Below are 26,273 nucleotides of genomic sequence, written 5' to 3'. Positions count from 1 at the left end.
GTGTACCTACAGTTATGCAATACTTACACTTTTGGCTCCAAGTACTTTAGACAGTAGCTTTTGCTTTGTTTTGTTGTTTTCTGAGATGGAATCTCATACACCCTACAGTGGCCCTGTACTTACTAGGCAGTGGATATTGGCTTTGTATTTCAGTGCCTACTATCTCTAGCTCCATACCAGTACCACAGGTATGCACCATCATGTCCAGTGGAAGAATAAAGTTTTAAAACCACTGGACTAGATTATCTCAAAAGATATTTTCTGGTTCTGTTATTATTCTAAGAACAACACTGATACCATAGACTTTTAAATCTATCAGGCATCAGTAGCAAGAAATATATTCAAAATGTATTTAGATATTTTAAAACATAGTCTGTCATTGACTACATAAATAACACATCAATAAGTCAGTTACTCTAGAAATGGTAATTTAAAAAAAAATCTTAAGCCAGGCACGGTGATACATGTCTTTAATTCCAGTACTCAGAAGGAAGAAACAGAAAGATCTGAGTCAGAATAGCCAGGGCTACCGAGGGACCTTGTCTCAGAAAACAAAAACAATGAACAAAAAAAACCCTAAAATATTTCTTGAGCATGTGTTCCATTTTTCCATTTTAAAGACATGTGGGTAAAGTAGTTCATTTGAAAACACTTACATATTCCACTGACGTTATCAAGAGGAAATAGTTCCTACATCAAGTGTTACATGCTGCTGACAGACACCAACTTCATAATGATGGATCAAGAGACCTCAGCAATTGTTAACACAATTAAACTGAACAAAATCACAAAATCATAGCAATTAAAGTACCCACAAAGGAATGTGGAAAGTCAGGAAAGCTACTTAGCACTTCGAACCATATTTTTTAAAGGAAATCCAGCTACAAAACATCAAACTTTTCATATTATACGGTCAAGCAATTAGAGGGAAATTTAAAAATACTACCATAGCTGAGTCTTAGCAAATCCTTAAGTCAGAATAAGAATGGGCTCTCTCATTCTTTTCCTAGGTAGGGGCAAGCTTAGAGAAACTGGCAGAAGATGCAGACAGATATTCTTGGCGTTGCTTTAGAAAAGTTTGTATAGTTCTGGTTCATTTCATATCAGCAAAACAAAATATTTCCACTTATTATTTGGTAATGGCTGCGAAAGCATACAATTCTAATCCAGGAGCTGACATTCAACAACAAACTTCAAAACCATAAAAATAAACTGGAATTTTGTACATAAGACATGCAGAAAGAAGGATGAAGCTATCAAAACTGGCAGGTGAGCACAGAGAGAAAGAAAAATGTGGTTGTGAACTCTGGAAACAGAATGCATTTGTGAAAGTTATTAAAATCTGGTGTGGATGGTTCTGACACAAGTGTCTGCCTGCCTTCCCTTCCCCTGGAGAGATGCTAGACACTCCCCAGATCTGTACCGCCTTCGGGCAAGTAGTGGCTGTTTCCATAAGATTATTCAATCTAATTAGTCTTAAATTTTTCTATTTAATTCCTACTGCAACACCTCAACAACTCCACATCACCACACACTGTTCATCTATTCCAAACACGGTGTAAATCTCTCCCAACCTATTGCTCTGAACTCTAGAGTCTTAACCTCATTGTCCTAACAACTCACCATGTGCTCACAAATATCTAATACCATCAATTACACTGATCAGATACCTAAGAAAATGAGTTTATTTAACCTGACACTATCTTCACTAGAGGAGGACGCCCTGTCTACTCAAGGATTTCAATCACAAGTTAAAATTTCAGGAGTTCATGTAGGCAAATTCCATCAAATATAATGGTAAAATAGCAAGACCTATACAGATTTACATAATCACAAGCATACATGAGTCTATCACTGTTGAATGTAAATTATATGAACCTGAAAAATGAAAGCACTCCTTTCCACTCAACACTAGCATGTTTGATAGAATCTTCATCCACACCAACCATCCATCACCATACACACTACACAAACAGCACAACAGACAACGCAGAGAGCCACCAGGACAGCACCCCACACCATAACATCACCACTGGGGCAAATGACTAAATATAAGCCTTTTAAATCAAATCAAGTTCCTTAATTAATTAATAGACTAAGCTATGAAAATATGTAGTTAAAAAAAACTTCATATTAAGGAAAAAAGCTTAGACTAGCCTGGCTTTCCTACTTCACTAAATAACAAATTATTCTTTCTTTAAAATTGATTCATATTTAATTATCCCACCATTTTGATTAAATTTCCTGAACTTTAATAAACCCCATTATTTCTACTTACCTTTAATAGTAATATTACCAAATGTTAGTAACTTTTTAAATTGATCTAATTTTATTTTTTATTTAAGTTGTTTTGCTGTTTTCTTCTACAGGTAATAACATTCAATGTAGAAAATGAAATTTGGATATATGTTTGTGTGTCTTTAGACATGAACAAATAATGAAAGCATTTTTGCATGCCTAATGAAAGCAATACAATTCCCTCTTATTCACAAACCTGCCCATGCAGCGGGGTATCACAAGCTCCCAGAAGGTGGATATTCTAGCACAAATACACAAATATTAAAAATCACTAATATAACTATTTAAGTGCTCTCTCTCCCTCCCTCCCTCCTTCCCCCACCTCATGTATGTGCTATAGAAGTAGAAATGTACTACCCTTATATAACAGAGAAAACAGCTATAACTGTAAAACTATACATACTTTAAACAAATACTTTATCGACACTAAAAAGTCCGTATTCATCAACATTTCCAAACATGAGCACTGAGTCTGATATCTATATATCCAATAATGTCTACTTTTTGGCCTCCGACTGGCAGCTCTTCTTCTTCCCCTAGACTAAACAACAGCCAATTTTCAACTAAACAGTGTTAGGTACTTTTCATCAACAAAAGGCAAGAACTGAGCAAGGATGGCACACAAAGCTGAGAATCAATAGTGGGATTTCAAAAATGATAGATGATATCAACAAATCATGTTCCTAAACCAGAGATGTGTGAGGGAGAAAACTGCAGCAGCAGAAATCTCTGACTGTATAAAATCTGTATGTCTCTCTTCTACTCATGGTCAGCATGATCTAGAACATGCTTACAAAGTTGGTTTTTAAAGAACAGTTACGGCTGACAATAGTTCATTGTTTAAACAGAGAAAACAAGGTAAAGATAACAACAGATAAGTCAAATTCACTAGTGGTCATCCCCTTCCCTACCCAGACCAAGGGACGTTTCTTTACCGGTGCTTCAACTTAGACAGAATGACAGTGGTGTGCCTGAGATGACTCAGCAAGCAATCCATAAGAGCACACACAACCAGTACACTAAATGTGCTGTATATTTGCAAACTATTACAGAGGATGAGCATCATGGTAAATATGAAGACAGAGAAGTGAAGAGATGGTTGAGTACCAAAACCACAAACAAGGAACTAGGTTTCTTTGAGGACCGCAGAATCTAATGATTAAGGAGACTTATGAGTTTTAACTAGCACACTCTGATAAGACAAAAGATACATTGTTCTTCTATTTCCCAACTAAAATTAGAACTCTAAATTAAGAAGACAGATGGTAACAAATATTTTCCAAAATAAAATGGATTTTCATTATACCATACCTCTCTAGGAAAAAACAATGTACTAACTACAGAATGTATCTTAGTTTGCAGCAGGTCTGAAGCCACATTACTCTTTATTTCTGGCACCTAGCTTTACAAAGGTCACTTATCAATAAGTGGTAATCTACGGCCTAACATAACTCACTGCTTAAACTATGGCTCACTTAAGAAGTGATTTGAAATAATGAAAAAACCAACAATGAAATGAATGGATCTTTAAACTAACAAGCCATCATTTAGAAAACAAGCATCATTTTCTAACGGGGAAAACAGGCTTTCCTCCAGTGCATATAAACATTTCAGATATTTGTGCAGGTATTAAATACCAAAAGGAACTTAGGAAAGGAAGATTAAATAATAAGTAATAATGAAGGGACAAAAACCATTGGTTTGTATCTGACCATTCTCTGAACAAACATTTACAACAGACACCCTGCACACTGAAGAACCAGACCTTTCAAGCCCCTGCACTTTCATTTTTTTGTCTTTGCCCTCTTCTGAATTTTATATAGCCTGAATAGCAATCTCAGAATCAAAATCAAAGATCTTTTTTTAAGATATAATTTCACACTCCCCCCACTCCCGCTTTGCTGTCAAGTGTCTGACCCTGGTTTGATAATCTCATTTCCTGAGAATCAAAAAGCTGGAAATTTAAGCTTCCTAGAGTGCTAATTGCGGCCCTGCTCCATTGCTAATCAAAAAATTGGATGTTTTGCATGAAAATGCTTCTCTAATTAATTCTCAGTCATAAATCGCCCTGGTTTTAATAACCCCTCCTTGATTGGATAGCCTTTGAAGAGACGGTGCAGCTAATCCACTAAACTAGAGAAACACATGCAGAGGAAATAATAAGTGGGCTTACAAGGTAGGAACTAGACGATTGCATTAATACTGTCAAGCCAAAAAAGGTGAGGCTTTTTTTCAGGACTTTCATGCCTTACCCCCAACCCAGGAAGACAAACCACAAAACTAGAAATCATGAACAAAGGCATCTGTCAAAGAGGTCATGCACCAACATCAGATCTCCTCACCCTCCTTCCATAAAATAGCTATTCCTAGCATTTTAAAAAGGGGTTTCCCTGATACTTTCCCCCTAGAAAGCAGACATCAGGCAGTGTTCACATGTCACACTATTTTTTAATAAGATAAGGTTTGTGCTTCCCTTCCATCTGCTGTTGACTGACGATATATTATCATACATATCTAAGAGGTGCTGAACTGAATTTTCATTACCCAAAATGTCAAGACTCATTTTTGTCATCAGAGAACACAGCTGGTCTACACCAGCAGCCCTTTCGTTAATTCAAATGAAACAAGTCACCTATACATAACTTCATTTTCCTTGGATTGGGGCTTACATTCTGTAATTTTAATCTGCTGCATGTCAGTGCGCCAGTTACTGCCATGGTGGCTCTCAAATATGGAAAGCCTTAATTAGCAGCACTTACATGAGCCCCGCTGTTACTGCAGACTAACAACTGCAAGTTTAGTTTACTTTTCTGGTAGGACTTCCTCGGGACAATCCCATAAACTTTCAGAAGATTCTAGAACTTGAGAAATACACAGGAATAATGTTTTAACAAGCACTATTTTAACATATAAGTAAATTCATATGTAGTTTTGCCAGAGGCTTACATTACAGATACATATGTTTATCCTATATTTTAAAAATTTAAAGGTGTATTCAGTTTATTCCAAAAAAAATGACACAAAATTAGAGTTCTGAGATTATACAAGACAAAATAAAATTAGTAGTCGATTCTAATTTGGAAATAGAGTACTCAAATTGACATTTCTACAGTCTCATACATGAGTATGAGTTACATTAAAAATGGCCACACTACCACAATGACACCACTAGATACTCAGCTTGAATGTCTCAAATGGAAAAGACTGACAGCATCAATTTAGGCATACACTTGAGGTAGGAATATAAAATGCACTTACTTTGGAAAACTGGCAGTTTCTTTAAAAGTTAAGCAAAAGTAATGACACGTACACCCAGCAATCCCACTTCTATGCATTCCTAATGAATGTAAAAACACTTGTCCCGCACAAAAACATGGACACAAAAGTTTGTGACATACAGAGTCGAGAACCTGAGGACAGAATCAATGTGCACCAACAACTGAATGGACAGAGTATGCAGCATGTGCACACAACAGAGGACTCCTCGTGAGAGAACCAAACACTAAGTCATCAGATGGAAGACAGAAGCCTGTCTCACAATCATAGATAGATGACTTCACTCCATCTAGAAATGTCATGCTAACCTACTGTGACATAAAGCATTTCAGCACTTACTAAAGGCTTAAGAAGAGAGAGATACAGACCCTCTAAGGTCACAGGGAAATTCTATTGATAAAAATGTTCTGCCACTGGATGGTGACATAGCTTGCAGAGGTGGATTTCTTAAACGCAATACCTGATTATATATTAGCACCTCAGGGCAAAAATTGCACAGGCATATCAAATGCACGTTATTTTCCAGCCTCTGAACAAGAAAACCACAAGAGAAGAACACTGTCACATACTGGTCACATATTGTGACTTTGGTGAAATCTCTATAAGCCATGTTTTTTTCTTAGCTATAAAAATGAGATAATAAGGCTTATTTTACAAAATATTATGAGAGTAAAATAATTAAATATGTACTCAAAATCTCATCTCTGTAATTTTATACTTCTTTCACAATATAAGTTTTCCTCATCTTGCTCCTTAATATAATTTAATCTGATATATTCATAAATCTCAACAAATATTACTAGCAAATGAGGGGAGAAGACTGAAGGTTCTGATTACCCTAGCCATTTAATATGTAATGCTGAATTTCTCACATGTGAAATGTCAATTTATCAGGGGTGTTTAATACACTAGATGTTCAGTATATACAATGAACTTAAGGATATGGCCCTAAGGTACATGAAATATAAGTAATAAAACACATTTTAAACAAATAAATTCAAGTAACTAATTGAATAGTGATTACTACAATGGAAGCTAATCTAGTATGGAGAACTGACTTTCATCATCACTTTATGTGATGATAATAAAAGAGGATACTACATGTCAGATTTGGAAGGTCACTGAATGGCATATGGTAAATTAGTCAAAATGTAAGGTTCCTGGGTGCTGGAAAGATGGCTCAATAGGGAAAAGTTATTCATGCTCTTACAGGGGACTAAAATTCAGTTCCCAGAACTCACTTCAGCACTTCACAACAGCCTGTAAATCTACCTGAAGGGGACCCAACACCATCTTCTGACCTCCCTAGCCACCAGCACGACAGACGACACATAATTAAAGTGACTAGAAAGAGGCAACAGTGCCCACTTCTGAGTAAGTGCAGCCCCCTCTCTTCAACAAAGCAACTTCTTGTAGTTCATAGAGGCAACTACAAAGATTTACAGCTAGTCAAGATGGAGAGAATAAATGACCAGCTCCAGCTGGGCACAACACAGCCGTATATCAGACTTGAGAAACAGAGAAGAAGAGGAGCAGAAAGACTCTAAGAAACAGAAGTCCATCTCTTTTGAGGGACAGCTGCAAGAGAGTCTGCTAAACACGACAGGAATGCTATATTTATAAACTCTCAACAACATGCCTGCCTGCATAAGGCCACACCAGTTAATATGTCAATGTGGATGGGGAAACTATTCAAAGGCCCCAATCTTTGATGAACACCTACAGGCAGTCAATAGCTACTGAGTGAGGGACAATCAGTCTTCTATAGGACAAGACCTTTGATATATCGCCCAATCTTTACTATTTAGCCCTAAACGCATACACATAAAGGCAAGAATAACTGGACTAGGTAAGGTGTAGGTGTGTGTGTGTGTGTGTGTGTGTGTGTGTGTGTGTGTGTGTGTGAGAGAGAGAGAGAGAGAGAGAGAGAGAGAGAGAGACAGAGACAGAGACAGAGAGAGACAGACAGAGAGAGACAGAGAGAGACAGAGAGAGAGACAGAGAGAGAGAGACAGAGACAGAGAAGGAGACAGAGAGAGAGACAGAGACAGAGAAAGAGACACTGGGGGAGGTAGGAAGGATATTTAACAGTGAAAATTATAGAAGAGAACATGAGTTCAAGAAGGTCATATTTTTCCTCCTTAAAGTAAAAGAAATCTTTACAAACATCCTCACGAACTGTTTGGGGTCCCCAAGGGAAGGACTGCATAGTATCTAGACTAAGTGGTGTGGTGGTTTCCTAGAAATAGATAACACAACATAGTACTGTGCATTCAGAGCTTAGAACAACACAATTCTAGTCCTGAGCCTCACTCCTGAATAAAGGTCTCATAAACATTACTTCATAAGTCATTGGTTTCTGCTTCTTGTCTCTTCAGCAGCTTGGCTGAAGAGTGACTGAACTGAAACATCAAAATGACAACACTATGGAAGTTTAAAAAGGAAGACCTGAAGTCCCTTCTTATCTGGGTTCCATCTAAACAGAGCAAGAATGGAAAAGGCCCAAGAAAACCAAATGAAAAAGACAGAGACTCTAACTGGCTATGCACCATACATCAAGCATCTGGACGTATGGAGGCTCCTTCCTTAGCCACGAGCCACTTCTATTCTTGAGTAATATTCATTCATTCATTTCTTAACAGGATGCCTCTGTTTCATGTTACCCTGGTGCAATCCTCTGCTCTGAAACATAAAAGTTTGGGATTGGGCATCCTCTGTATAAATACAGATCTACAGCTCAGCACTTCTGAACATGCTCTCCTTGATACTCTGGCTCTCTCATGGTTTCTCATTGCCACAGCTAATATAAAGCATGACTTTTCCTCCCTCCTCCTAGAGGATACTAGAATTTACAGCTTGCTTGTACTGTTGTTTTCTTTCTAAACTCTAATAAAACTGTGCTGGAGCTTCATTCAGAATCCTTTCAAAAATTCTTTTATTAACAAAACTGACTATGAAACTAAAATTGAAACCTCAATTTTCCCTAGTAACAAAATCAGATAGATATGAAAGTTATTCATTTATTTAATTCTGAATTTTATTTATTTAATTATGAATCACATTGAAATGCACAGACACATACTATTGCTATACAATGTAAGATAATCATATGACTGACCATTTATCACAGTTACAAATTCCCATCACCACAGGGGAAGGAATTTTAAAAGGGCATGGGTCTGCCTACCAACAATAGAAATATCTGTGGCATACATGCATTAGAGAAATAATGCAAAATGGTATAGCACTGAGTAAGCAATGGCAAAGAGAGATTAAAGAAAATGGCATTGACTTTAACATCAAAGATTCTAAGAAATTAATAGGTGATACCTAGCAAGAAAGTTCATCCGACCATCAAGTACCCGGCCAAGCAGGGCTATACAACATGATCCTGGATCAAATAAACATGCAAACAGACAAGCAACAACAATAAACAGGGCTACCTAAGAATGCTAGATAAAAACTACATATACACAATTAGGACATCCTATGAGAAAGACAAATTATTTAAATTATTTACTATGAGAAGATATACTATAAATCAGTGAATTCATATATAGCCTGAATTTCAGTAAATAACTATATCCAGGCAGGTCTGTCAAAATGGGATGGGAAAGAATAGTAAAAGACAGTGCTTAGAGCCGGGCGGTGGTGGCGCACACCTTTAAACCCAGCACCCAGGAGGCAGAGGCAGGCGGATCTCTGGGAGTTTGAGGCCAGCCTGGTCTACAAGAGCTAGTTCCGGGACAGGCACCAAAGCTACAGAGAAACCCTGTCTCGAAAAACCAAAAAAAAAAAAAAAAAAAAAAGACAGTGCTTAGATTCTTTAAAAAGAAATCCTATCAGTAAGGGAGCCAGCACACTAACCACAGCTAAATTCACCTAGCATTGAAAATGTAAAACGGGAATTTCTATAATGTCTAATAAATGTCTGTAGCTGTAAAACAATTATGGGTTTTTTTTTGCTTTTGTTTGTTTGGTTTGGTTTTGGTTTTTTGAGACAGAGTTCCTCTGTGTAGCTTTGGACCTTGTCCTGAAACTAACTCTTGTAGACCAGACTAGCCTCAAACTCACAGAACTCACAGGCCTGCTTCCACCTCCTAAAATCAGAGATTAAAGGCGTGTGCCACCACTGCCGGGCTTATTCTTTAAAACTAAACAATGCCTATTTCATCCATCATCATTCTATCCCTGCAGGTACTCAACAGACATGCACACAACGTACAAAAGTGTCCTTAGAATAACCGGGACGCTCTGAGTGAAATACTAGAAGGGTACTAACGTGAGAATGAACTCTCCTGCAGCCACAGAATGGAATACTACACAGTAATAAAATGAAATAGTGTACATGACAACAAATAAATCCACAGACAGACAGAGAGACAGACAGACAGACACCATTTCACTATAGAGAAAGAGAAAGGGCAAAACAAAGGGAAAAAAATCAGGAATGTGTTGACAGTTGGGATTGAACTGACAAGAAGCAGGAGAAATCCCTCTCTTTGACAGATAGTTTCATGGCTGTAAGCTGAAAATCTAAGTACACCTTACACATTTTACTGTGAGTAAAATAAAAAAGTATTTTGCCTCAATAAAAAGTGAAATATAATGATGATAATATCAACAAAGAAAAGTTTAAGAGGAAGGCAGTAAGAACAGAGAGCCTTTATCTCATAAATACTCTGTCAACTAGAGATAAAAATCCTGTTCAAATTATTACTTATAAAATATTTGTAGCAATTATTTATTTCAAAGTATAAAATACTGCAAATATAATTTGAACCTACACAGAAATCATTTAAAATTTAGAAACACTATAATATTAGCTAATTCTTCCCCTTGGGCAACATATTTGTTTTTGTTTAAATGTCCTAGACACCAGAAAAAAAAAAAGAATCATACTGACTTACATATGAGAGATTTACATGTAATTCCATAATTTATAACAAATTCATTTACCTTATAGACACTATATCAACTAAGTTAAAAGATTAAATAGTTTTGGATATGGTCGAAGTCACTCATTAATTCAGATGCTAATTAACATTTAAAGCAAAATATCCCTGATTAGAACTGGGATAAGAAGGGATTGAATGATCCTCAATAAGAGTCTCAGGGTCTACACAGTATACATAGTCAAATTCAGTGAATGGTTTGATCCATCAACAATTTTGCTTCTATCAGTCTTCCTTAAGCAAGCATGCTGAAAGAAATGACATCCATTTTGCATAACTCCCAAGCCAACTTCAAACTTCCATCGCAGATTACCTATTACTATGACTGCTTGAGTCAGTGATGGTAATGTTAATGTACAGCAATATTCAGGTAGGTAGATAGCTATTAAAACATTACTTCTAAGAGTGTCTGTGAAAGTGGATTTGTAAGAAATTACAATGTGAATCCCTGGACTAGGAAAAGAAAAACTTCCTAACCAAGGTATCATCAAATCCATTGAGAGTCATAGCAGAACAGGAAGAAACAGTATCGAGGCACTATTCTTGCTTGAGCACACAGTCTCTGGCACTCCCAATTCTTTTCTATAACCACAATCAAAATCTAAGTGACTACTGCATCCCCCCCCCCAATCCATCCATCCTTCCATCCATTTATCTATGACATTTTATCAAAAATCTGATAGAAATCTTTTTGAAAATTTTATGTTGTTTTCAAACAATTTCAAAGGACTTCTTTTATGGCCCTAATTTGATTTTATAGGAAACGAAGCAACATACAGAAGAGATAATTTGGACATCACCCATGTAGTAAGTCTGATCCAGAAACCACAATCTGGACCTCTAACTAGCCTTAGATGCTGATTTGAGGAACAGACAAACAACAAATGATTTAGAGCCCAAGAACCTGGAACGTTCCAGATGAACAAGCTTTGCAGGAATAATTTTAGTTCTTTTTCTTTTTCCTTTTTTAAATTTATTTATTCTACAAGCCAACTACAGTTTCCCCTCTCTCCTCTCCTCCCATTTTCCCTACACCTCCTTTCTACATGCACACCCCTTATCTACCATGGGAGGTCAACAAAGCCTGGCATATCAAGTTGAGGTAGAGCCAAGCTTTAGTTCTTTTTTCAAGTGAGAAAAGTTGGTTAAGTAATATACACAAGATTTCAGAGAAATTTAATTAAAAAATATTGGTTACTGGATTTTAACATTAATGCTACAGAATGTATCTAGGAATAAAAATTTTAAAAGTTATAGAATTCAGAGATTGAAATTTACCCTGAAATCAATAGATAAATTAAAGCTTACAAAGAACAGAATAGTATTTGCAATTTAAAAATAAAAGGAGGAAGAGGGTGAGATTATAGCCATAACTCTAACACTTTGGACTTAGGAGTAAAAATGATGGTAGGTAATCAGAAACTGCTAAAAGACTAACATTTGAAGTTGGAGTAAAGACTAGTCATTAGATTAGATAGCTCTAGGCAAACAGAAACATGCGGTATCTTCACACTAATCTAAACTACAGACAATAAGATGGCTCAAAAACGCAGGGGCACTTGCTGCCAAACCTGACCACCTGCGCTCAATACGCACAGGGCCCACTTCCGCAGAGATATATACCTACGTGATAGAAGAAGGGAACCATCTCCTGAAAGTTACCACTCATTTATTTGTATGCATGCTGTGGTGTACATACACACACACAAACACACACATCTACATAGGTATTGCATACATACACTCACAAGAACGCACACATATGCATACATACAATAAGTAAATAAATATACAAATATATAAATAAAATTTTAAGGGGAATGTCTCTCTTATTTGCATTTCCTCATTTAACAAATGACATCATACCCAAGACACCAGATTGGAAAACTGGTAATGAGCCAAAATGTGTATCTTATGCTCAAACACAACAAAGAATATCACATCCAACTGATACTATTTTCAGATTAGCTTCTGGGCCTCATGTCACGTGTCCTAAGAAGCTGGGATAGCCTTCGAGAAGCACAACTTTCCCGTCACCACTTCCACTGCACTCACCTCAGTCTCCACACGCTGACTAGATTCTCTCCTACAGGAACTGATCATCCATAAGGGAAATGCAAACCTTTATATTATATTACATTTACCTTATAGTATAGTATATCATATTATAGCAGGTCTTTTAAGGTCTACTCATCTTTTTCCTTACCTAGGTCCAATCTTCCTCACACACTTGCTTCAGCCAAAATAAAATGCCTGGAATTGCAGGGCAGACTCCCACATCTGTGTACTCAGGTATGTCCTCTCCATAGCACAAACATTTGGTCAGTTAAACTCCCTTGGTCAGTTGGTTAGCTCATTTCCCAGTGTAGGAATAGAGTTCTTCCTTTGTTCCCTAACTTTCTCAAAAAATATTCTCTTCTCCTTTGTTTTCATGTGTGCCTCCCACAGGTGCCTGCTACACCTTCCTATGTAGGAGGAGTAGGGGCTCTGGGGTAGATCCAAAAATACAGTTCATCTAGAAATACTGATGCTACCTTGTTACTATGAATGTGGCAACTGACAGAAGCCCTAAAAAAAGGGCAGGTAAATGTTGTTAGTATCATATTACAAGTAAGTAAGCAATCTAGAACTTAGAAATCTAAAACAAGTGGTCCATGCTGCATAAGTATAATGAGCAATAGGTGCTCCTCCATTAAATCACAACATTCCACAAGTCGCTCAAAGCACTAGAGCTACACCAATGCTCTAACACATGAACATCACTAACCAACTGAACAGGGATATGTAAATTGGTTAACTGATGCAGAAACCAGACATTAATGTGCAAACAAATAGGGACTTATTTGAGCTAAGTGGGCATGAATATGCAAATGAACTGGCTGCAATTCAGTAGATGTCATCACAATTCTAGGAGTGAACATCCTATATTATGACTATTACAATATTCATGTAGCATTCATACATGCTATCATATATTACTGTAATATGGCTTTTTGAGTATAAATTTGTGGGGAAGCCAAAGCAACACGATGCATATTTTCATTCACACCACAGTCACGAGCTGGAAATCAGATGTGAACACAAAGAATTCTGGCATCTCTATAAAGTACGAAACTGCCACCATTACTTCCAATCTAACCGAACATCAAGGTGCTTTAGAAATGGGTTAGAAATGGGTTAGGCTGATACTTCATGATATGACCCCTTCCAGTATGTCCAGCCCAGCCTCATATACCATACACAGTCTCAAAGAATAATATAATAGTTGCACGTAAAAGTGTCACTTTTCCTATATGGATCTTTGTAAGGTTGTATATCAATACAACTTGAACAACAGCCAGAAAAATCACTGGATGCTTATAATTAGTAATTGTTCATATGCTAATTCTTTATCTTCCTATCATCACCTCTCCAAAACTGCTCCTTAATCTCGTGGATGTTAGAATGTACAGTGGCAACTACTCTGGTGTCCTCTGCATCACCTTTGCCCAAAAGTAACAAATTGGAATGATTATAAATCACTCTATTCAAACTAAGCTCCCTAATTAATAGAAAAAACTAGGTCATGGTCTGAACCCTCACACCTGCTGTTGGAGGTCCTTCTGTTTATGTGTTGCTTTCATTGGTTAATCAATAAAATAAGTTCTGATAGGGCAGAACTTAGGTAGGCGGAGAAAATATAACTGAATTCTGAAAGAAAGAAAGCAGAGTCAGAGAGCCGACATGGGGCCATCAGGTAAGACATGCTGAATCTTTCCCGGTAAGCCAAGACCTCGTGGTGATATACAGATTATTAGATATGGGTTAAATCAAGATGTGAGAGTTAGCCAATAAGAAGCTAGAAATACTTTTAGCTCCTTTATCGAAAATCAGGTGCTCATAGGTTTGTGGGTTAAAGTCAGGGTCTTCTATTCGATTCCATTGGTCGACTTCTCTGTTTTTATGCCAATACCAGGCTGTTTTCAATACTGTAGCTCTATAATAGAGTTTGAAGTCAGGGATGGTAATGCCTCCAGACAATCCTTTATTGTATAAGATTGTTCTGGCTATCCTGGGTTTTTTGTTCCTCCATATCAAGTTGATTATTGTCTTCTCCAGATCTGTGAAGAATTTTGATGGGATTTTGATGGGGATTGCATTGAATCTATAGATTGCTTTTGCTAGAACTGCCATTTTTACTATGTTGATCCTCCCAATCCAAGAGCAAGGGAGGTCCTTCCATTTTCTGGTGTCTTCTTCAATTTCTTTCTTCAAAGACTTATAGTTCTTGTCGAATAGGTCTTTTACTTCCTTGGTCAGGGTTACCCCTAGATATTTTATGCTATTTGTGGCTATCGTGAAAGGTGATGCTTCTCTGATTTCCCTCTCTGCTTCCTTATCCTTAGTGTAAAGGAAGGCAACTGATTTTTTGGAGTTGATCTTGTATCCTGCCACATTACTAAAGGTGTTTATCAGCTGTAGAGTTCTTTGGTAGAATTTTTGGGGTCACTTATGTATACTATCATATCATCTGCAAATAACGAAAGCTTAACTTCTTCCTTTCCAATACAAATCCCCTTGATCTCCTTATGTTGTCTTATTGCTATTGCTAGAACTTCAAGCACTATATTGAAGAGGTATGGAGAGAATGGACATCCTTACATATGCATACATACAACTCCATGCAGTATATAATAAGGCTGACATTACTTTTTGGCAGGAAAACTTAACTAGGAACCAAGTAGGATTGGAAGTAAAGAAAGAATAATAATAACAATAATAATAATAAATGCTAGAGATTTAACAGAGAATTTATCCTCTCTTAGGTGGGATGGTAGCTCTGGGCCCAGTAAGTCCTCAGAGGTGTGGCACTGCAGGAGATGAGAACTGGGATCCTTCTATTTTTTTACCTCTATGATCTTTATAGTACCCTTGTGTCTGCATTATCTAAGAATCTCCTTACCACATTCCAGTATAAGCATAGCTTCATATACATGCTGGGCTGGAAGAGGAGGAAAGGCTGTTCCTTCTCTTCCGTATGTGACCTGAAGTAACACACAATTTTATTTCTCACACCCTACTGTCAAGAAATAAATCATGTGCTTGTGGCTGGCTGCAGGCAATGTTTAGAATTCTTATATTCTATGTAGCCCTATGATTATGTAAATTCAGGAGCTGGATGAGAACAGATCCAAGGGAAAACAATGCTGGCTGTTAAATGTCAGTCTCCGTTACTTACAATCTCTTTCTTTTCACTTACACGTTAAACGTAAAACTAGTCGAACTATTACTGTATTCTGATATTCTGATGGTCTAGTGGGGTGTCTGACACAAGCTAAAATATCACAAAGTTGTACAGGACCCATAAATACACAGATACAGAAAACATAAGGTACAAACACAGCTTAACAATGACCACAACTCAGTCTTGGTAACCATGACACACTGCAGCAAAGAGTAGATGACAGGTAAGTCAAGAGGACACACAGCTAACACAAACTATCTTCTGATGACCTATTTGGGTCATGTAAGAGCTCAGAAAATGATCACAAATTTGTGGGAGAAATGAGGTTTCAATGGGATACTACAGGTTTAGAAAGTCCCTCCTAACTGTCACGAAACTCTAGATTTGGTATGGATTTCTACATAGGAACATCAAACTAGATAAATGGTGTTATTTAAAATTATCTTTGAATTAACTGTTCATTTTTATACTTTACATGAGATATATAACAAAGAAAATAGTATATTATGATTTTGAACATCAAAACAAAAATAAGAATGATAAACAAGGCTCTTATTAGACGGGCTCTATTTACTCCAGTGGAGAACTTTCCTAAGCTTCTCCTGTGTGCCTCCTTAGCTTAGCTCCTGCACATTTTATTACTAAAAGAAGGCCACTCCAGTTCTTCCTACTTCTGACTGTCATCCAAATGAAACTATATATCTGTATAAATTTGTATTTGTATGAAAGAGAGAGACAAGAGAGAGAAACAGGGAATAGGTTGTCTTATGTGGCTGATTTTAACGGATTCAATGTACAGTAGTTCATTTTTCATTACTACACATCACTCTATTGTATAACTCTATTGTACTTTATATATAACCTTCTCCTGTTTATGAACATGAGAGCCATTTCTAGGTTTTTTTCCTGACAATATTGCTATGATCAGTCTTCTAAATACATTACTTTTCATATTTAGGTTCTTGATTTTTGAAATTTTTATTTTTTAAATGGGACAAGGAACAAATGCATTTTTCCTCCTTTTCTATATAGATAATCAATTATCTCATCATCTTTGTTGATTCGTCTGTCTTTTACCAATCTGTAATGTTGTTTCTTGTTGTATTAAATTTCCAGATATATGAAGATATATCTGCTTCTGTGAGTGTATAAAGGTTGATTATGGTCATCCAGGTACCCAGACTGAATAAGGGAAAGGGCAAGTCGGGCAAAGGCCTAGGCAGGTGGGCTGGAGAAACTATATACTTCTTATCAAACTGTGCTAACTTTAATTTACTTTCTATTCTGAACTGTAGATTTAGACTTAAACAAGAGGATTCTACACCGAAAATAAATCCTGGAAAGTGCTAGCCAGTGAATTCTGAAATATGTTCTAAGACTAAATTCTACTATTTCATTTTCTAGACATAGTACTACCTGCATGCTAGTATCAATTTCTTTTGAATTTTATTAATAGTTTACTTTATAAGGTAATTCCTCACTTATACAAGCCTCATTTTGAAAATATAAAATGGTCCTATGAGTTGTGCCTATTAGACAGTCATAAGCTTGCTAATGCCCATTCTCATGAGTTCTAGTAAATACTGTGTTCACTATCTGCCATAATGGTTATAGTTTTTTCTGTTTTCTGAAAATGCTCACCTCAGTATAAACTGCACTAAGTAAACTATTTAGGTCTAAGAATGAAGGCAGGCATAAGATGGTGCACACCTATAATCCCAACCTGCAGGCAGCAGAGACACAGCAATCTGAAACTCAAGGCTAGTGTGGTCTATATGTACACCTTTCAGCACCGAAAATAATACCTAAGAAAAATAGAATAAAATAGTTGATTTTACCTTATGTTAAAAAATGCATAATGCAAGACCACATTTATTTCTTTTATATAAATTGCCTTTAAAAAAGAGTTACTGAAGGATGGTTATGAATATACCTACATGGCTATAAATTCAGACACAGTCACAAGATCTCCCCCCATAATTCAATGAATGAATGAACACAATGAAATGTTTTAGTGTCAGGCACTTCATAATGACCAAGATTCTCATAACAAGATAGGTCATCAGCATCACTTTGTGTTGACTGTCTTACACCTTCTAGATACATATTTTTCGGGAATTTCAGTCTCCTTTACATGGTCAACTAAAAGTAATTGCAACTTTATCCCATTCCCATGTAAAAAGGAAGCCATATGAACCCAGAGTCCTCCAAAAAAAAAATCGATTTTATAAGTTGAATTCAAAATTTCCCAGCATTTTTAAATAAAATAATTTTATTTATCATACATAAAGGCTAACACATTATATAAACCTAATAAAAATTTGGAATAAAATGTTTATTTTTAAATGACTTCACATAGTGCATTAAATTTATTCATAACATGAGGAAAGTATATTTATTACTTCTTAGAAACAGATGAAGAAATTGGCATTTACAAAAACTCTACATAAAGTTTATTATTCAACAAATCTTACCATGCTAAGTAAGTTAAGATCACTCCTTTTAAAAACAAGGATATAAATATACAAAAGGGAATTCATTTTTACAGCATATTAGATATTAAAACAGAAAAGATAATATAAAAGATTAAAGTTATTTTGAAATAATTATATACAATCTTCAAAAGAAAAAAGCACTTCTTTATATGTGCTCTGAATATTGTTACAGCTATTTTAAAAGTCATTAAGTAAAATTTAAAAGACTGCAAAGAAATCCCAATCAAATTTCAGGATACAAAGTTCAAAAAGTGCTTCTTGTGGTATGAGTATAAAAATCACTGTACTAAATACCATACTTCACTCCATCCAAAATGTCCCTGAAAATGTGCATATAAATGATGTCTTGCTAAATGTTCCACTATAGAGCAGCTTGCAACTTCAGAGACTGATGTTATGAATCCTTTTCTAAAGAGGATAAACACCCCATGGTCAATGGATGTCAAGGCAAGGCAACTATAAACACATTAATGATATACAGTGTCATTAAGCATTCACAACTCCAGTCATCAACAACTCCTCAGAAATGAAGAAGAAGAGGAGGAGGAGGAAGAGGAGGAGGAGGAGGAAGAGGAGGAGGAGGAAGAAGAGGAGGAGGAGGAGGAGGAGGAGGAGGAGGAGGAGGAGGAGGAGGAGGAGGAGGAGGAGGAGGAGCGGGGCTGGAGAGATGGCTCAGTGGTTAAGAGCATTGCCTGCTCTTCCAAAGGTCCTGAGTTCAATTCCCGGCATCTGTAATGAGGTCTGGTGCCCTCTTCTGGCCTGCAGACATACACACAGACAGAATATTGTCTGCATAATAAATAAATAAATATTTTTTAAAAAAAGAAGTTGTTGTTGAGTTGTTGTAGTACTAGTAGTGGTGGTGGTGTAGTAGTGTACTAGTTCAGGTCAAAGAGTCCAGTTTTCCTTGATGCCAATACTCCTATACTATGTAGAACAAAGTGTCAGGAGCCATTTCAGGCTTCTCCTTTCTCACATCTCACAGGGCCTTGAAGTAAAAATCTTGAGACAGAAAACTTAAAGTTAGCCAAAACATTACATGCTGACCCTGCTGACCATGGAGACTCAAGCTCTGGAAAGCACCACAGAGTGTCTTCAAGGCTTGCTGCTTATCACTAACAGCAGGTGTTCTAGCCACTGACCTTGCAACTGCCCTACTTAGCTGCCAAACTGCCCCACTTAGTTGCCTAGCTACCAAGCCCCTCCTTCCCTTCCCCCTTTCCTCAGTTCCCCCTGCCCGAGCTCCCTACTGGGGAGTATTTAAGACATGAAACTTGCTTCAATAAACAGATGCCTTGACAAGGAATACTGCTTGGCGTCCGTCCCCCCTCCCCCCATGTCTTTCAGATAGTGCCTCTTCAAGACCCTGGAGTAACTTAAGACCTGCTGGGCAGGTTGAGCAAAGTCTTTTAGGAAAGCCAATTTTCCAGTATTTGGGGCTTTGCAGTCTTTTAATGTCACAACTAAAGAAACGCCACTCCTTAAATTGACAGTAATAAAGCTGGAACTCCAAAGGTGAGATCACTGAGCACAAACACGAAGGTTAGTAGTGCCAAGACAAAAAGGAAACTAATCGAAACAGTACACATTTCTACTTGAATCAATGGCCATTAACAAACTCTACCCATTCATGAGTCTTCTTATCTTGAAAACTAAGGGAAGATAAATCACAGAATTTAGATTGTGGTTTATTAATCCTTTTATTTGAATTTCTCAAGTAAATTAACTTATGACTACTAAACAGGAAATAAAGATAAAGACTTTCTTCACTCTGATGTGTAAATATCTGTAAGCAGATTATTTAAAAAGTGCACACACACAAAATTCTGTGTGCTTATGTATGGCAAATACATGTTCCATTATCGCAAGTTCTCATCCTACATTTTAAAGAGCCTAATTTAATATGAGCTTTATCCTGGGCATTGTACTGCAACAATAGTGAGATTTAAAGTCGAGGTGGAAGGAGATATACGCTAACAAATGTAAACAAGACATGCCGAATAAGATGTCATGCAGAAATTTTTTAATGTTATGTTCCATAATTACAGGTGCAGGAGGCTGAGATCAGGGAATTGCCATGAATGGGCAGGAGACACAGATATAGAGGTCTACTATTTCTAGACACTAGATAAAGCTACGACTGGACAGATGACAGTTCAGGAGAATTATAGAGTGAGCAGAGAAGAAATCCCAGGACTGAACACGGAGAAAACAAGTTCTTGAGAATCCTCACAAAAACATGAGAAGTCAAAATTGGCAAATAGCAGCTGAAATAACAAGAAGACAAATGCAGAAGAGTGAGAGCAAACACAAAAGTCTGCCATGATGGAAGTCACTGTGACCTGGAGGAACACCAGCTCAATAGACTAGAGTTGAGAAGAATCTTGAAGCAGAAGTAACCGTCCCTCGGTGCTAACACTTCAAGCACTACTTTAATTTAAATTGATATTATTCTAATTTTCCCACAGTATAAACTTCTAACGTAATAGTCTTAGCACCTGTATAAATAGCCAGAATTTGAGAAAGCTAATTGTTATGTCAGAAAATGAGGCAGTTAAAATGATTAAAGTAAGCTATTTGCTCATGAGTAGCAGTATTTTGATTTTCTCAACCCTCACATGGTAATGTGTTCATCAATTATAGTATTCTGCACATTAACACATTTTAAAAAGCTATATTCAAGCTAAATGTTCATTAAAACTAAGATCCATCTTTACCTACAACAATGCTGTCTAAGCAGTACAATGGAGCAGTGGGGAGCCTCAGAACAACAGGAAGCCAATGATTAACATAGACACATATACAAGTTAGATTCCACCTGTTATCTCACACACTTTGAAGTAGCTCCCCCACCTCCTCAGTCCCGACTGCCAACAGCAGGCTATATAATGAACCATCTGTACCAGAACAGTAAGAGCCAATTGAGATGGGCTGATAGTACCAAAGAAATCTCATTTTTAAATTCATTTTCTCCCTAGTGCACTGTTAGTCTAAGGAACATTTTTAATTGCATGATAAATCTAACATGTTGGCAAAATCTTAACTTTGTAAAACTTGAGCTTTTTAATGTCACTTTGATGGTTGTTATGGTTGATTTCTTAGCTGCCCTCTTGCATTAGAAGGAAAAGTTGATGACCCCATGAACCAAAACACTGGGAGGAGACGCCTGAAGCCATGTGCCTTAATAGAAGAGTCAGAAATCTTGGCCAGTCTCTTATGATTTGACTGAACTACTCAATTAGACTTTTTCAAGGGTGAGCTGTGATCCTTAGAACAGCCATATTAATGAATATCTGAAAAGAAACAGCCATTCTTTGATGTAGGAGGTCTTTCTGCATTTGTGTTGCTTTCACTGGTTAGTAAAGAAACTGCCTTGGCCTAGTTGATAGGGCAGATCTCAGGTAGGAAGAGAAGACAGAACAGAATTCTGGGAAGAAGGGCAGAGTAGCAGATGTCATGAATCTCTGGCCTGAGACTGATGCTGGTTAGAATCTTTCCCGGTAAGCCACAACCTTGTGGTGAACAAAGATTAATAGAAATGGGATAGATCAAGAAGTAAGAGTTAGCCAAGAAGAGGCTAAATATAATGGGCCAGGCAGTAATTTAATAACCACAATTTCTGTGTGGTTATTTTGGGGGCTAAGCTAGTCAAGAGGCGGGACGCGGCCCACTCCCTGTCATACAACAATTCTTAAGATAGAGAATAGGTGTGATTTTTTTTTTCCTACTGAATTAATAGTGCTCATCAGAAAAGCTTTTGCTCCTAAAGCAAACACCATCAAACCTTTACATAAGCTAGTCAGCTGATCCATGTCCTCACAAAGCACATGAGGTGTCAGGAGACTACAGTAGTTTTTAATGGCTATCAAGAACATGATACATTTGCTAACTATCTTTCCTCTCTCGTAACTGAAGATATTCCTAAAGTCATGATGAACACACTTTGTACAAAAGACTTCGCTAGAAAGTCCTGTATTTCAGTGAGTATTTTAAAGGATGGGAAAATTAAAGTGATTCTTCCATTTCCTATCTTGTAACTTAGTTATTTCTTTTTCCCCTACTTAGATAAAGCAGTTTCCTCCAGGACCTGGCAATTTAAGAGCAATGTTTCTACTTAATAAAGTGTATGTGTAATGTCACTACAAAGAACAAAAACTCATGCATGGTCCCTCCTCCTTAAACTTAAAAAGGCATGTAAACCTACCTGAAAGATGAAGACTGTCAATGGCCACAACACCTGTTAGGGTTCTTCCTCCCACCAGGGTGATCTTTCTATCCTATCCCACACCTTAACTGGCCTCGCTCATTCTGCCAGTCAGTCAGTGTTTAGGTACATCTGTCCTTAAAAATGCTATAAGAAACACCAGAAATCATTCAAGAAGCTTACAGCATTGTCATAAACTCTGACAAGTAAGCACTGGCCCTTGGTATACTATGGAACACACTCACAAATACAACAAGAAAGATGTAGCAGTGAAGCAGCAAACAGCAGGGTCACAATCCAAGAGAGTATACATATGAGAAACAGACTAGGGAATGGAGCAGGAAGCAAGGGATAAGTAAGGAAAATTAAGTGACACTAAAAGGAGAATTCATTCTTACTAGAATAAGTAACAAGTAAGGTTAACTCAAGTCAGTCAGACTCAGCCCAGACACAGGAAAAAATAGAATCTCTCTCTCTCTCTCTGTCTCTCTGTCTCTCTCTCTGTGTGTGTGTGTGTGAGAGAGAGAGAGACAGAGACAGAGACAGAGACAGACAGAGACAGACAGAGAAAACTGATTAAAGCCAAATATTTAGAGTCTCTTCACAGAGCAAGAATTATTTCTATGACCATTAAGGAAAAAAAAAAGCAAAAGCAAACAGGTGGCGGGGAGCTAGATTGTGGATGTAGGCATCTAGGCCCAGAACTAGCTACTCTGCACTGCCAGATATTCTAGCTCTCAAGAGATCACGGACTACAAAGGGAAACTGAGAAATCACTCCACAAGGCTACAACATGGAGGTCTTACTATTCTTACTGTCTAAGAAATAGCTTATGGCACTAGTCACTGATCATACTGACTGTGAAAATTTGAATCTGAGTGACAGACAGGCACACTATTATCCCACTGAAAACTACTATGGTGCAGGGATGGTGTTAGCGGAGGAGACTGTGCTGAGGACAGAGATCCTACATATGTTCTATAATTTCTACTAAATTTTGGAGTGACCCTAAAACTGCCCTTTAAAATATTTATTCATTTTTTTAAAAATTAAATGGTCGAGGATTAACTTTGGAGGGGGACTTGTCACCGTTCAAGAGTTTAATGTATTCGGACTCCAAGAAGCATATCAGGATGCATAACACTTTAATGGCAAATGAATAAATGTTGCTATGCTAATCTCAATCTAATACATAGATCATATTTCTAGACTTTTACTTCTGGTTTGTATGTTCTTGGAGCAATTACTGTGATGCAATATGAGAGAGCACAAAAAGGGTTTTTGAGAACATTTGTAAGTTAACAGGTTAGTAATAGAGGTGGAGATGGGATGACTAAGTAGTAGTATTAAACCCAGAAAGGCTGACTGGTGATCTAAGGAAAACCTATGATGAGTCTGACCAACCAAGTAACTGTGGAGGCTACTCACAGCAGAATAATCAAAGTAGTCCAGTGTATTCAAGACTATAAAAGTCTTCATATCCTTCTCTCTTAAGTCCAGAGTTCTAAAGCAATCATTCCATTCTCTAAACTCCTCTAACAATTCTATTAATAAAATTTGACTAGTTGTTAGTATGTATGTCTCCATATTGTTGCGGTGTCTGTTTAGGGTATGTGTATGGTCATCCCTATAGATAACAATACCCAGAGATATTCAAATCTCTTAGATAAAGTGATACAGGATCTAAACATGACTTACAAACATCCACTATTGCTACTTTAAAGCATCTTTATCTTATAATACCTAACATAATACAAATGCTATAGAAATAGCTATCCTCTTGTAGTATTTAGGCCATGACAATAGAGCCATATACATGTTCGGTAAAGATGTAACTTCATAAAGAGTGTACAGATATGGTGGGCTAAATGTCCACACAGATGTGTGAACACGTCTCAATATCTGGCCTAGACCTTAAAGCTCCATCTTAAATTTCTTTGAATTGGACTTTTATTTCTTCCAATACCTACAATGCTTAGGAGATCCTCACAAATCCATCTTCATAGATTAAATTTATCATGGTTAGTGTGGTAGTTCAAATAGAAATGGCCCCATAGGATCATACATTTGATACCTGATTGCTTGATCATTAGGGAGTGGCGCTATCTGACAGGGAGTAGGAGGTATGGACTTATTGAAGTAGGTCTGTCACTGAGATTGGACTTCGGGGTTTCAGATGCAGTATCACTGTCTTCCTGCTGCCTGCTGTTCCAGATGTAGAACTCTCAGCTCCTTCTCCAGTACCATATCTGCCTGTGCACCTCCATGCTTCCCACCAAGACGATAACAGACTAAATATGTGAACCTGAAAGCCAGCCTCAATAAATGTTTTCCTTTATAAGAGTTACCAAGGTCATGGTGTCTCTTCACAGCAACAGAAACCCTACCAGAAACCTAAGAAAGTTGTTATCTATTTTTTGTCACTAAAGGAAATGTCATCAACCTTGATTTTTATTTTATTTATATTATAATTTATATTCAAAGTATTGTACTCTGCAAAATAGAACTCTTTAGTAACAACAAATGGGTTCCAAGTAGCCTACATATCAATGTACAATGTTAAAGCACACTATCCAGAAGCATCCCTGTGCCCTTCTCATGACAGAGGCTGAGCTTTCCCTTTCCCCTGCCATGCTCAAGAAGGCTTTAAAAGCAGTAAGCGAATGGAAACCATGGTGGCCACCATAACAGACTGGTATCCTACTTAACTGTGAAGACTCAATCGGGTCTCATCTCATCTGCTTACAATCCGCACCTCAGTGGCAATGCATTCTTTCTAGTCACAGTACTAGTTTCAGAAGCTTGATAGCAGATGTTGGGGAATGATACTGGAAAAGGATTACTAATTCATTAAAATTTGTGATCAAAGGAAAACTTTATAAATGTAGAACATAAAACACATGCTATACACATTGCAGATTGTCCTCAGAAAACTGATTTTTCAAGAGAAATCCAATCACCTACCTTGCAGTTCTCCACTCCGACTATAGAGTTCCCTTCTCTGTTCTCGCAGATAGGCGCTCATGCTGATAGCGTGAGAGGATGATTCGAACCTACAATGCAACACACAGTACCACATGGTTAAGTCACATAAATGGCATCTACCTATGTACTCCCAAAAAATTTTATTCTATTGTGCTCTGGTGTGTAAAACATTTCCTGGAGTATAACAATTATAATTATGGCTTTTTTTTTTTTTGCTATACCATAAAAAAGCCAGAGACAGCTGGCCAACCCTTAGTTTATTAACAATACCCCTGTTACTGCTCCTCTAGTATTTGAATGTTGTTCTCACTGTCCATGTCACATAGACTAATCCTGACCTACCTCCACTTCCCTTTACCTTCAAATCAACATTACCATCAACGTAGTCGTTGTCATCTGCCAGGATGCTTAGATACAGAACAACAAATGTATCCTACAAAGTTATCCTAATTATGCTAGTGCCCAAATCAAAACCCATCATTGACTACTGGCTGCTTCAATAGATATATTGGCTATTCAGAGCCGTTCTCTTTCTGAATTGTTGAGTTAAAGGACTAGTGCATAGGAGACTCTACAAATGAACAAGTGACATCAAAGAGCGAGGCATCAATGGTTTCTTTCTAAATATTCTAAAAAGACTGTTTCCAAATGGCTGCTAGTTTTTGGCCTGCCACACAGCATTAGATATTGTCCAGAAATTGTTTACAAAGGTAAGAAACATGAGAAAAAGACTTGTTACGGTAAAGAATGGATCTCTAAAAGCTAAAACAAGAAACACAAATCAAATTATTCATAAAGAATAGCTTACAGGTAAAAATAAAACAAAGTAACATTCT

General features: G+C 37.1%; 1 protein-coding gene across 2 annotated transcripts in view; it reads right to left on the bottom strand.

Moving 5' to 3' along the window:
* Positions 1-26,273, bottom strand: part of Exoc4 (exocyst complex component 4) — a 716,316-nt gene that overhangs the window by 488,227 nt on the left and 201,816 nt on the right. For both annotated transcript variants that reach the window (XM_075953989.1, XM_075953990.1), the window contains exon 9: positions 25,417-25,505. In XM_075953989.1, coding sequence (XP_075810104.1) covers positions 25,417-25,505 — 89 coding nt within the window. The remainder of the gene's footprint in view (positions 1-25,416; positions 25,506-26,273) is intronic.

The sequence above is a fragment of the Microtus pennsylvanicus genome, chromosome 19, assembly GCF_037038515.1.
Source record: "Microtus pennsylvanicus isolate mMicPen1 chromosome 19, mMicPen1.hap1, whole genome shotgun sequence".
Classification (NCBI taxonomy): Eukaryota; Metazoa; Chordata; class Mammalia; order Rodentia; family Cricetidae; genus Microtus; species Microtus pennsylvanicus.
Note: the sequence above shows the minus strand (reverse complement) of the source record. Positions and strands in the feature narration are given on the sequence as shown.